This window comes from Phyllobates terribilis, unplaced genomic scaffold, assembly GCF_046119375.1.
Source record: "Phyllobates terribilis strain yellow unplaced genomic scaffold, ASM4611937v1 Scaffold_10__3_contigs__length_209671492, whole genome shotgun sequence".
Taxonomy (NCBI): Eukaryota; Metazoa; Chordata; class Amphibia; order Anura; family Dendrobatidae; genus Phyllobates; species Phyllobates terribilis.
The window spans coordinates 150,820,521-150,833,579 of record NW_027362770.1 but is presented as its reverse complement, the minus strand read 5'-3'; the positions used below and the strand labels follow the sequence as shown (position 1 = coordinate 150,833,579).

Here is a 13,059-nt window from a genome sequence, read left to right as displayed (position 1 = left end):
ATCACTTACTGGGCTGCTTGGTGCAGTGGTCAGAATGCTGACCTGTGTACAACTCTGCCCACATCCCTGATTGACACTTTGCTTCTGATCAGCAGTGGGGTTACATAGATTAGCTGGACTGTCTTGCACTTGAGACCTAGTCCTTAGTGATAAAACACTGATAAGGCTGTAGCTTTAGTATAGTGACATCCCTGGAATCAGGCTCTTGCCCCATATGCTGCTCAGACTAGCAAAAACCCTGCTGACAGATTCTCTTTAAGGGGTAATATAAAAATTATATATATATATATTTATTAGGTATAGTATTAGAAAATACCACCAATTAGAAATGTAGTATAGTTCTTCTGATTCACTCATGTGCAAGTCCTTAGGTATCCATGGTTACAACCACTAGCAACTAGCCAAGTCACTAGGTATCCATGGTTATGACCACTAGCAACTAGCCAAGTCACTAGGTATCCATGGTTATGATCACTGATATAAGGTCCTGCACATGAGTATAGCAACATAACAAATCAGAAGAACTATACTACATTTCTAATATATTGGGATAAAATCTTGAGATGGGAATAACCCTTTAAAGGCCTCCTTCAGAATGTTGTGTTCCAGTGCTCTTAGCATATTCTGGATCACCCCATATGGGGTTTATATTATATAGTACAAACTCATTTGTTCAGTAGCAGATTTTATTCTGACAACTATTATTACTCTACAAACCAGTATACAATGTTAGTGATGGAGGTGTAAGTGTGCAGGACAAGAGGAGAGATGTGATATTCAGAGGTCTTTCAGGTCTTTCTGAATGCTCCACAGAGTGTCTGCACTCTTCTTCAACTGAGCAACTTCATCGTCTCGTAGCTTCTGATTCACCACCTCAACCAGTCCCTGACCGTTCAGGACACAGGGGAGACTGAGGAACACTTCATCGTTAATGCCATAGAAGTTCTGGTGAGGAGAAAAAAAGTTCCTAAGTCAGTTTTAAAATAAAGTCAACTTTGATGATCCAGACAGGAAACCCATGAGTCAACCACAACAGATCAAGTTTTTTTTAAGTTTCCAAGAGAAATTAAAAATCGATAAAGACAGCTCTAGAGATGGGACATATCACCCTCACATTGAACATATGGGATTAATAACTGGGGGAATAGAGCCGACACTTCATCAATTGAAGTAGGGACCTTCTGCAATGACCAGGTAATTATAGCAGATATCTGCTCTGAAACCAAGACACCAAGCATAGGATTTGTTTATTGAAGGCAAGAGCATCCTTTGTTCAGAGCACTGGTCCCCAGTATTCTAGTCTAAGGCCACGGCCCACTATCAGTTTCTCAGGAGTGGAAGCCAAAACCAGGAGTGGGTGATGGCTTGGTGCACTTGTTTCATCACCCACTCCTGGTTTTGGCTTCCACTCCTGAGGGGGGAAACAACCCCTGACCAAGTACTGACAGTGGGGCTGTGGCTTAAGTATGTAACTGCTCACCTGATGTGGAAGAGGAAAACCAATGTTCCCCATTCTAGCTGTGAAACAGTGACAATCTGCCAGACAGCAAGATTTGATAACTTATACTTAAGGGCTTTAAGGCTGAACACCTTGAATGCAAAGCATTTTATACTTTTGCATTTTTTTTTTTTTTTTTTTTTTCCAGCCCTGCCATACCAATAGCTTTAACCAAATTTCATATCTGGTGAGAGTGTCCCTCCCAGTAATACAGGCTGGATGCAAGGCCTGCATTCAGGGTGCCTTTGTCTAGCTCATATCAAGATAGGCTCTCATTCTTCCTTGAGGCTGAATCTACACTTTGCATTCCTTAGTAACCCCCCCCCCCCGAGACAAGGGAAGCCTAGAGCCATCAGGAGAACCAAGAGGTTCTCAGGATTGGGAAGTTATACTGCCAACACTGCATTTAGGAAGTAAAATGCATGTGTGCCAGTGTACATAGCCTGCAAGGAATTTAGATACACTATTGGGTTAATACATAAGGTTTCCATTGTCTTCAAAAGGAACAGACTCCTTTTACACAACGTACAAGCTTCTCTTACCTTCACCATTGTGGAGACTGGATGTACCCGAGACAGGTTCTTGGTTATGGATTCTGACAGGTCAGCCACACTCATGCCAATGGCCCAGTTGGTGTATCCCTTCAGCCTGATCACCTCGTAGGCACTACAATGACAGGTCAGTGTTGGGGGACTCGCCACCATTTGTATAGTTTGCTTCAAAGTCAATTTTTTTTTATTGCAGATGTGTCATGATAAAGTTCACATAAGGAATTAAAAGTATTTTTGGCTTGGCAATCTGCCTATTGTATAGTGACTATACTTAGGCCATGTTCTACAGGCTTTTGGCAGCCAAAACACTTAAAATGAAGGTTTTTCTGTACTTGTTTAAGTTGGTGAATAAAACTAAGAACCTAGTAAAGCCTGTTTACTGTTCCCCTCCCCCACTACACTTGTCTTTCTGGGGATAAAGTACCATAATTACTTTTAAGGCCCCATCACTTAGCGACGCTGCAGCGATCCCGACAATGATACGACCTGTCAGGGATCGTTGCTGCGTCGCCATGTGGTCGCTGGTGAGCTGTCAAACAGGCGGGCTCACCAACGATCAGGGGAGCAGCAACATCGTGGAAAGAATATTTCCACGATGTCCTGGTTACCAGCCTGCTGAAGCAGGAGCAGGAGCAGGCTCGTAACCATGATAAACGGGTTACTAGGTGCGCATGTGCCCCTAGTAACCCGATGTTTATCATGGTTACCAGCCTGCTAAAGTGAGCGGTAACCTCCCGCTCACTGTAGCTGAGTGGTAACCATGGTAAACGGGTTACTAGGTGCGCATGTGCCCCTAGTAACCTGATGTTTATCATGGTTACCAGCCTGATCACACACAGCGATGTGTGCTGACCAGCAGGAGGGCAACGACCAAAAAAATGGTCCAGGACACTTTGCAGCGATCAGCGACCTCACAGCAGGGGCCTGATGGCTGCAAAGTGTCACACATAGCGACATCGCTGGTGAGGTCACTGTTGCGTCACCAAAACCATGACACAGCAGCAATCTCGCTATGTGAGATGGGGGCTTTAGACTGACCATAGATCAGCCCACACAGCATCCAACATCATGCCTTTGCCTGCTGATAACCATGACCAAAAAAGGAGGGAGCCACTGTCTCCTTCCTCCACCATTCAGCATGTGCAAGTGACCTCATGGCCCCAGCGCTCTGCTCCTGTGCTAACACTATACAGGTGATGCCTCAATATATAATATGAGGTTTCATGGCATGTAGGGGGATTCAAGAATACTTAATTCTGCTCAATAAAACTGACTATGGAAGGCTGAACTTAGATTCTGCTTAACAATTAGTCTCATGTGGCCCCTTGGGGAACTTGCCCACCCTTGCCATGGACCACAAGTGTCTGAGCAGTGCACATGTGTTCTAAAATACTTAATGCAGATTGACTCCCTGCATCTGGACACCGAGAAAGCAGATGTGATTAATTAGGTTTGCCTTCTGAGTGATCATTGTACACAATACAGATTAGGAGGCACCTCCTCCAGATCCAGTGACTGGTCTTAGGAGAACAAATCAGATGAATTTCCCCTGAAACCAAGGCAAATATCAGTCCCAGTTACAGGGGAGGTCAAATCCAACTTAAGACCTTATCGTGGGAAACTGTATGATATAAAAGAGGCCCAGTAGTTAAGATATCCTACCTTTGAACATGTAGCTATATTTGTTTAGTTTGTTAATTTATGGATTTAGTGTTCCTTCAAGTGGGTCCATGACTGGTACAAGGAGGAAGATTGTTGAAATATACCATATTCTGTAAGATTTAAGTCTTGTCAGTTACCTGTCCACCACCTGCTTGTGAACATCCTTCCAGTTTTCACAGTCCTTCTCAGTTCCAATATCAGGGTTCAGAGACTGTAGGGCGACACCGGCCACATTGACACCACTCCATACAGGAACTTAAAAATGGAGAGTGGTGTTACAATCCAGGTCCTCTCATCTGCAAGTATCCTTAATATAAATAATAGCCACTCACCACTGGAGTCTCCATGCTCTCCCAGGACATACCCATGGCAGCTGCTGGCATGGACACCAAGCTTCTGAGAAATCAGATAACGAAATCTTGCAGAGTCTAGATTGGTTCCACTTCCTATGACACGGTTCTGGGGCAGACCGCTCAGCTTCCATGTGACATAGGTCATGATGTCAACTGCAGACAAAGTGTTAGTTTATCAAAAGTTCCACAGAAGGGTTTACAGCCTAGGAGTAGTTAGAACATACTGGAACAGTATCCAGGAGGTACCTGGATTGGAGACCACAATGATTGTGGCATCAGGACTGTATTTCACAACCTGTGGAATGATGAACTTGAAGACATTGACGTTTCTTTGTACCAAGTTGAGACGGCTCTCTCCCTCCTGTTGTCGGACTCCACCAGTGACCACCACAATCCTAGAGTTTGCAGTTACAGAATAGTCTAGAGTGGGAAGAACAAAAATATGTAAAAATACAAAGTCATGAAGTTCCTCAACCAACAGAAGTTATGCGAGATTGAAGGGTTATTCCCATCTTCATAGATGGGACTTCTTTACAGATTGTGGCTTTGGAAACAGACCACCACTTCTAGACAGCAGATAATGTGCAGTGCTTAAACTTATATAGAGCTTGTAAGTACTGTTTTGAAGCTAGCTTAGATTGCACCATTACCTTGTAATCCCAGCCAGCTTTAGCTCAGTGCTTACAATCTAGATTTTGGTGGTCAGTGGCAACACCCTGTAAGCAGAAAAATTGTGTACATCAAGAACAGATGCAAATTTTAATAATCTGTTGGATGTCAGCTAGTGGTTGTAAAACCTCTGACAATGGGAATAACCCTTAGCAAGTCATCAAGTCTGGTGGCAAACCTCTCAATATCAGATGTCCAACTTCTGCACAGTCTGATCAACCACACAACCTCCTCATACCCCAAGGTTGCAGGTGCCCTGATAATTAATGTCACTATTCACCTTTGTCAGCAACAATGGTTGGCGTCTTAAGGAACAGACTTCCATGCTGCAGGTCCAACATCTCACCCCTCAATTTGTCCTCCAAGATATCAACCAAGGCTAGTTCATCAGCAAGATCCTGTTTAAGAAATAAGCGGTCAATTACACCACACCAAGTTTATATACCTACCGACATAAAAGTATGGGCTGCTAAATCCTTAGGATTAACCCTACCAATGGCCACCTTCATTTAAGGATAGACAATTGTCACTAGTTGGTTTTCTTAAGGGGGTTGAAAGTGAATTTGAAGCCAGTTTCATATGAGGGTCTGAGGACAGACTGATAGATGGACTGGCTGTCTTCTGACCCAACAGCCTCATTGGCATATATGATGCAGTTGAGTTCGGATCGAGTCCATATTACTCGTCTTCTTTGCAATGGAGGCTAGTGACATTACAAGCCAACAGGATCCTCATCAGTAGACCATAATGTTTGCTGATCAGGCACACAATCACCCTTTGCTTTGATGCAGAGTTGAGTGGTACTGGATGACTCATTGAAGGCCCCAAGGAAAATACATGCAAGGCTCTAAACTAGAAAGCCTTCTGCATTTTTGGGGCTGGAGCATATGGCCCCCCCTTCTACATGACTAGAAGACAGATGTTCCCTCTGTGCTTCAGAGACAAAAGCTTGTGTGAAGGTCACTGTGCAGGGAGCGGTCACACGCTTTGTGACTAGTTATATTTGGCACATACCTTCTGTAGGATGCTGATGGCACATGCCATGCCAACTTGCCCGACACCTACGACCGTTATCTTGTTTCTTGGAGCAGCGGTCTTAACAGACGCAGTGCAGCTAAGCAGTTTCTCTTGTACAGTTGCCATGGTCAGTTACTAAAAGAAATTGTGACATTGAACTTTGAGTTAAGCAGTTGCAATTCTCAAAAAGTTTCTGCTTACAGTCAATGAATGGAGACTAGGACCTTATGCCAGTCAAATGGCACATTTACCTGATTACAAGAGCGTATACATTAAAGGGAATATATTTGTCACGATAGACTAGGTCTTACAGGTCACTCAAAAACCATTTTTTGCCCATAAACCCCCTAAAGATATACTAGGCCTTAAGCAATGAGATCTCTAAATTAAAGCCCCTTTAGTGAAAGGTAGGGCTTGTGAACAAGTAACAGGTGTGGTTTTAAGTAGGGTCTGGAATAAAACCACAGGGTAGAGGATTGGATTTTTGTGTTGCACATATGGAATCTCATTTAGTTCTCATTAATCTGTGGTTTGTTGTGCAACCTCTTGACGTCACTACTCATAACCTCCATGTAATCCACAGCCATCCCTTATGGCAAGTGCCTCCAGCCCCACAGCTGATGGAAGCAATGTGGCCTGTGTTAATCCTACGTCAGGGTCGTATTTCCATGTCAGGAATTGCTGCCCTGATAGGAGTGGAAACTATTCTGTGTCGTAGAAAGGAGCCATCGGCAACTGATCCCTGACAATTGCTGTAGTCTTGTAGCTCAGAAGGCACTTGTGAGGCAGAGAACACGACTTGTCCAGGATGGCAGACCATCATAAAAAAAGTGTACACCACATGTAGTAGTCATAGACCTAGCCAGATACTAGCAAGTTATCTGCTGAATGACCATTCTGCCAACTGTTCCACCTCATACATACTGTATGAGCTCTTGACCTAGAGTGTTGAGGAAAGAAGCAGCTTAGGTCCCTCAAAACAAGAGGACCAGCCATCAAGGTTGCAGAGGCCTGATCCATCTCTCCCCCGACATCTGTCAGGGACAGCTTGGAAGCCCCCTAATATGCATTAAGTGGACTTTTATCTAGTATGTTATGGGGTCTATAGCTGATCATGAGATTTATCTGCAGAACCTAGGTAGGGCTAACTAAAGTCCATGAAGTTTGATGCATGGTGGTCACACAGTAGGCCTCATTTATCACAACTGTTGCTCGTAGCAACAGCTCAGACTCCATTTTTAAAGAGTTCTGGTAAAGTGTAAGCAGCTTTATGAATGGTTGTTATGGACAAACAGTAGATTTGTCAAAGCTGTGCTCTGGTTGCTATGGGCAACAGATCACTAATAATTTTGATACGAAGCCCAAGGGCTTGTTCACATGTACCTTTTTTGATGCATCAAAGGCTGTTAACCTGCTGTTATCTCCCTTAAACTGTTTGGTCATGTCTGCTCCAAGATGGGAGTAAATCAGCTGAATCTGTCAATGGTGTGCTGATAAACATCTCCATTGTGATCCAGGGGGCACTGCTGATGTTGCATCGGCTGGCAGATATTCTGCGTTCAGTCAAGGTGCCACGTCCACAGCAAGCAACTCATTGAAGCCTTAAAAAGGTTATTACCATCTCCAAGATCCTATTCTAGTATGCAGTAGGTGTAATATTAGCAAATCCCTCCTATTAGAAATTTAGTATAGTTCTCCTGATTCACCATGTTGCTTACCCCATGTGCAAGGCATTGCAGCCGCTTAAGTATCCATGGTTACATCCACTCAGTGAGTTGTTAGCCATTGATACCCAAGCTGCTGCAATGCCCTTAACATGGGGTAAGTGACATAGCAAATCAGAAGAACTATACTACATTTCTGATTGCAGGTATTTGATATTACACATCAGGACAGGGTCTTGGAGATGGGAATACCATTCGAGATACACTGCCATCATGTGAAAACTGGCAGCCACTGACAGCCTAGTGTCACCGCCAATACTCAAATGAAGCCACTTATATAAGGAACTTAGCCCCCCCAAAACACCACCACATGGTTCAGACTTATGCCATATGTAGGGGGCTTTTGTGCACCCAGCTCTTGCAGTTTCACCACGACTCCCCTTATGATGACAGCTCTCCAAGGAATGCTGCCTGTATTGAATCTTCAGCCCTGCACACTGACACTGCAGGAACAGTGAGCGCATACACACTTTAGTATATGCAGGTACTCTGATCCCCATCCTGTCCATTGCTGAAGATGATACTGACATTAGAGGGAGACGAGTGCACACTGACAGTGCCCTCAGCTCCTGCAGTGTGTGTGCAGAGCTGAGGATTAAACACAGGTAGTGCTCCTTGGTGAGTGTCAATCATAATTGAGGGGGGGGGGGGTAGAACAGTGCACTCGGTACTTTGCTACATGGAGGGTGCACAGGGTTTTATTAAAAGTACTCTTTATAAGGGTAGAGTGTACAAATAGTTTAAAGTATTAAAGGTGGCACTACTCTTAAGGCCCATGCATTTGGCATAGTGGTTTTTAGTCTGTACATTTCCTCGAGCGCCAACGGCATCTCCGAATTTATACAATACAGCCTGCCACAAGTGCTTCCATATAAATAAAGGACAGCCAGGACCATAACAGGCCATGAGCACCGTGTTACAGATTTGTCAGGTTACGACTCATTCAAAAAGTAGGCTTCATTCTAGGGAAAGTTCTGCCCAAAACAGAAGGACTTTTTGGGGGGGGGTAGGAGAAGAGAAAAGAAGCGCATCAGGTAGAATGCTCTTCTGTTCCAAGAGGAACACTAACAATGGTGACATTTTGAAGGGTCAAAAAAAAAAAAAAAAAAAAAAAAAAAAAAGCCCAGAACAAGATGTCCTAGATGTGCAGTATATTCATCCTTTCCGACCACGAGTGGTCTCCATGCGTACAAGTCACAACCTGGGGAATTTCTCTTTTTTTTGCTTCTCCTTTAGAAGAACTCATTTCCTGCCTAGTTCCAGTAACCAGCTACGTGTCTGACATAGTTACGAAATGGTTAGTCTCTTCCATCCTGGAGGCCATGCATGTGGCTTTTGTACCAGGTTCCTATACCGGTTAAAAGGGCAATTTGCACCGGCCTCTTGTCAGGCTCTCATGCGTTATGGAGTCTATAAGGTCCTTTAAGTGCAGGCGTGTAGATCTGGCAGGCGTCCAGCTTCACGTCTTACACTGGGGAGGCCTGTGCTGGGTTGCACAAGATGGTGAAGTGATAAAGGGTTACATAACACTAAAGGAGTTAAATGGGCAACAAATGCAGAATAAAGCCAGGGATGCAAAGTACTAGCGAGATGTGCCAGAGGATCAGCGCTTTAGGGATCACGGCCAAGATGCAAGGGTCATCCTGGTCCTCTCGATAAGATGCCGGTGTATCTGGCTATGACCATCTAGAGACTTTTGAGAAGAAGCAAGCCAACCCCATAGAAGAGACATACGTGCACTGAGAAGGAGCACAATGGCAGCATACATACGTGTGGAAGTCGGATTCTAGGAGGCTTCTGCTGTCAGAATGAGGCAGAGGAGTGGTCACAGCCTCGTTACTTCAGACTACATCACTGCAGACGACAGACACACCCCATCACCTCACTCAATCCCCTCCAAGGACAACTCTGCAAGGGCAACCCAGGCCCAGCCCTTCTTCATACGCCTCCAAAGCCTTAAAAAAAAATGTCTAAGGCCTACAGGAGCTTATTGTTCAGAGAAATTAAAGGATCCTGTAGTCCCAGGACAAAAAGCGAAGGCAGGGACATACAATAAGGAGCCAGCGTGGCAGATAAGGGTTAACCATGTAGTGAGTACTTAAAAAAACACCACATATAGGGACCAAAAAAATAAATAAATAAATAATATGAAGGTCACCTAGATACACTTGCCTTCTAAAGGAATGCTAGATACATATATTTGTCTGCAGCCATAGGGCTAATCCACAGCCAAATACTGGCTAACGCATGAAGGTCGAAGTGGAAGTTCAGCTGCAACGAGAAAATAATTTTAAGGCTACGTTCACACGGTGCAATTTTTTTTTCCCTTCTTCCAGCAAATTTTAAGCTGCATTTTGTAGTATCAGCAAAGTTTTAGATTTCAGAAAACTCATGCACACACATTAGTCAAAGCGGAGTTTTTTTTGCAAAAAAATATGCAGCATTTCACCTTCAGCGTTTTTGCAGAATTTTTCACCCATAGAAAGCAATGGGTAGTGCATAGATGCCACAAACATAAAAAAGCCATCAGGTTTTGCTGCATTTTTTTTTTGTTTCCAAAACCTGAGGAAGTTGACCTTTTGATGCACAAGAGCAAAAAAAAAAAAAAAGCCAGCAAAACCTGCTTTTTACAGTGCTTTTCTGCCAAGAGCATGTTCTGCCTGCTGCATGAAAAATTCAACATGGGTACATAGCCTAATTGTTCCTAAAGTCAGTCGCTCCCAGTGTCAGTGCACAGTGAGTGCGCTGCAATCGTGCACACCGCTCAGAACAGGATGTCAATCAAGGATCAGTGAGCCAGACTAGGGCAGGTTTACTGTGCATAGCGCAACCTGTATCAGGGCTCTGACATCTTGCGTATGCCTACGTCACCATGTAGACCAAAGGCCGGAAGGTACCTGTGGCTCACTGCTCTACCATAGGTGTAGAAGTTGCAATCACTCCAGACCCGATGGGTCCCTAAGAGGGTCTTTGACCTATATGAAAAGACCAATGATATTAAAGACTTGCAATAATTGGGGCCCCTATTAAAGCTTTAGCATTGGGGTCCATGAGCTTCAAGTTACACCACTTGGTTTTAGGCATATTGGGGGTACTGTGAAGACTGATAATTAGATTTGCTTACCTGCACCCCAACATATGGAGGCATCCAACTCCTGTCACCCCCCCCCAGAAACTAGGCTATTGATTTGCAGTACAGCTAGCATAGATTGCACCTTACGGCCAATGTCCAAATCAAGAGGAGCCACTGACTCTGCGTTGATGTCCACCTTCTAGGTATCAGTGGGTCTCATGCACTGGTCCTATTAGGATAGGACACATACAATACCTGATTGTACAAGAGGGGTGGAAAGTACAGATGTAATCCCACATATACTCTTATTTTGGCAACACTTGCCTAGTAGATGTCCACCATCATGTGACCAAAGCAATGAAGTCATGCAATGGCCAAAATCTCCATGATAATTCAATCCACAGAATCCGAGCCATAGGATGGGTTTTAGTTGGCATTTTCTAAGCCATAAAGTGGGAATCCTAGCATAATATATAGAATTTTTTTCTCTTTTTGCATTAATACATCAAAAGAAGCCCAAAACCTAGATGCATCCCAAGACTAACATACCTGCTCCTCTAAGCACCACTTCTGCCGTCCAAAACCCAAGAGGAGTGAATAACCACAGAGGACACACACGGCTATTTATCTGCTCCACGGTCCTAAACTGAAGTCAGCTGTAATCTGGTCATTAGTTCTACACAGTGGTTTATGGGAGATTTTAAAGGAACACTCCAGATAAACGTCATACATGGTGAGATGCTAAGCTGTGGAAAATCCACTGTATTTTTTCTATCTGCTAGTGACTTCCCCACGCTGTAGATTTTGTTGTTTCTGCAACTGAAATTTTTTTCCGATCCTCTAAATAAGTTTGTTTCAGATGAACGGATCAGTTACAGAACTTTTTGCTCCAAAATCTGCAACATGTAAACACACCCTTCGCAGGGTTCCCGTGCGTTATATTTGCGTGCGGATTTTTCTGAAACATATTTCCAGTTTATCTGTAGCAGAGCCTGCAGATTTTGTTGCAGATTTTGTTGCAGATTTTTGCAGATTTTCACCTTTTCGGCTCAGTAAAGATTTCCCGTTGTGTATTCGCTCGCAGAAAATCCGTTGTGATTTCCAGTATGGGATTTCAGAAATCTTGTGCACTTGCAGAGAAAAATATCCCGCAGCGAAAATTGACACTGGTTTGAGATCCGTAGCATGTCAATTTATATTGTGGATGTTCGTGCTAGCGTAGAATAAGGCTATGTTCACACATCATTGTTTTTTCAGCGTTTTTTGATGCAGATTTTTATGCAAATATTCAGCTGCCTTTTGCAGTACCAGCAAAGTCTATGAGAAACAAGAATTCTCTGTTCACACATCATGGGTTTTTTTTGCTCAGGATTTTGTGCCTTGCGTGTTTTTTTGGAAAGTAGAGCATGTCACTTTTTTCAGCATTTTTTACAGCGTTTTTTCACCCATAGGAAGTAATGAGTGGTGAAAAATACACTGAAAAAACGCATCAAAATTTGTATCAGTGTTTTTTCAGCATTTTTGATACCAAAATAGAATGGGGTTCTTTTTTTTCCCAAAAACTTTATGTACATACATAAAAAGAGACAGAAGGACAGTGAAAAAAATGCTGAAAAATGCACCAAAAAAATCACCAAAAATGCAAGAAAAATCCTGAACTAAACACCCTTGAAGATCAGGTTTTGCTGCAGAAAACTGACGCCAAAAAAAACCATGATGTGTGAACATAGCCTAAGGGTAGGTGCACACAAGACGCTGGTGTACCCGCCAAGGTTTTTCTAGGCAAAGCCACTTCCGGAAAAAGTCAACTATCTTCTTCTTTCCGCAGCTTTGCTGGTGTTTTTGCCATCATTTTGAGGTGACTTTGCCGCTGACATCTTTCTCCTATACTTTCGACTATAAAGAGCGGGTATCTTCCAAAAGAAGCCGCCCAAAGAATGAACATGCTACTTCTTGGTTTCCAAAATGAATAAAAGAAGTAGCAAAAGACTGAACATGTCGTGCAATGTCGTTTTAGCACTTTTTCGTGCAGATACCTTATATTGCTGGTAAAAAGTAGTGCAATCTACTGCAATCAGGCCGTAAGATAATGGCAGTGAGTGCTGTGGCCATAGAGCCAAAGTGATAGGTATGAATAGAGACCTATCAGGTAGAAACTCCATTTAGTCTGTGGTTACAGCTCGTTTCCATCAAACATAATTTTCCGGGTCACCTTGATGCATAACTGCATAGCGGCAGCAGCGTATAATTACGTGGCAGCCGGTTTCACCCGCTCAAAGATTACTAGAGTGCATTGAGCAATAAAAAGCAGAGGTCTAACTCCTCAGCCCCAGAGCAAAATCTGCAAAGACCCATTCACCTGGGTTGAGCAATTCACATTGGCCTATGCAATATGTATGGGCACAGAACGCTCTGTCACCATGCAGCACACACCCCTCCATGGCCATCCAACTCCTGTTTGGAGACAACCCTATGTATAAATCCAATCAATGCATGAAGCATTTTAGAGGGT

General features: G+C 43.6%; 1 protein-coding gene across 1 annotated transcript; it reads right to left on the bottom strand.

Annotated features, from left to right (window-relative positions):
* Positions 1-668: 668 nt before the first annotated feature.
* On the bottom strand, positions 669-9,404 carry LDHB (lactate dehydrogenase B). Its single transcript, XM_073649935.1, has 8 exons — positions 9,245-9,404; positions 5,748-5,885; positions 5,014-5,131; positions 4,311-4,484; positions 4,044-4,217; positions 3,849-3,966; positions 2,041-2,164; positions 669-945 (listed from the first exon to the last, which is right to left on the bottom strand). The coding sequence occupies exons 2-8, from the start codon at positions 5,874-5,876 to the stop codon at positions 778-780; spliced, it is 1,005 nt and encodes a 334-aa protein (XP_073506036.1). The 5' UTR covers positions 5,877-5,885; positions 9,245-9,404; the 3' UTR covers positions 669-777.
* Between the last annotated feature and the right edge of the window lie 3,655 nt (positions 9,405-13,059).

Bases quoted from the DNA above. Each gene is read 5' to 3' on its own strand.
- LDHB (XM_073649935.1), bottom strand. From the start codon at position 5,876: ATGGCAACTGTACAAGAGAAACTGCTTAGCTGCACTGCGTCTGTTAAG. The intron at 5,132-5,747 runs GTATGTGCCAAA...TTTCTTAAACAG, and splicing joins CCATCAGCATCCTACAGAAG to GATCTTGCTGATGAACTAGC. The intron at 3,967-4,043 runs GTGAGTGGCTAT...TCCATTTTTAAG, and splicing joins AGAGCATGGAGACTCCAGTG to TTCCTGTATGGAGTGGTGTC.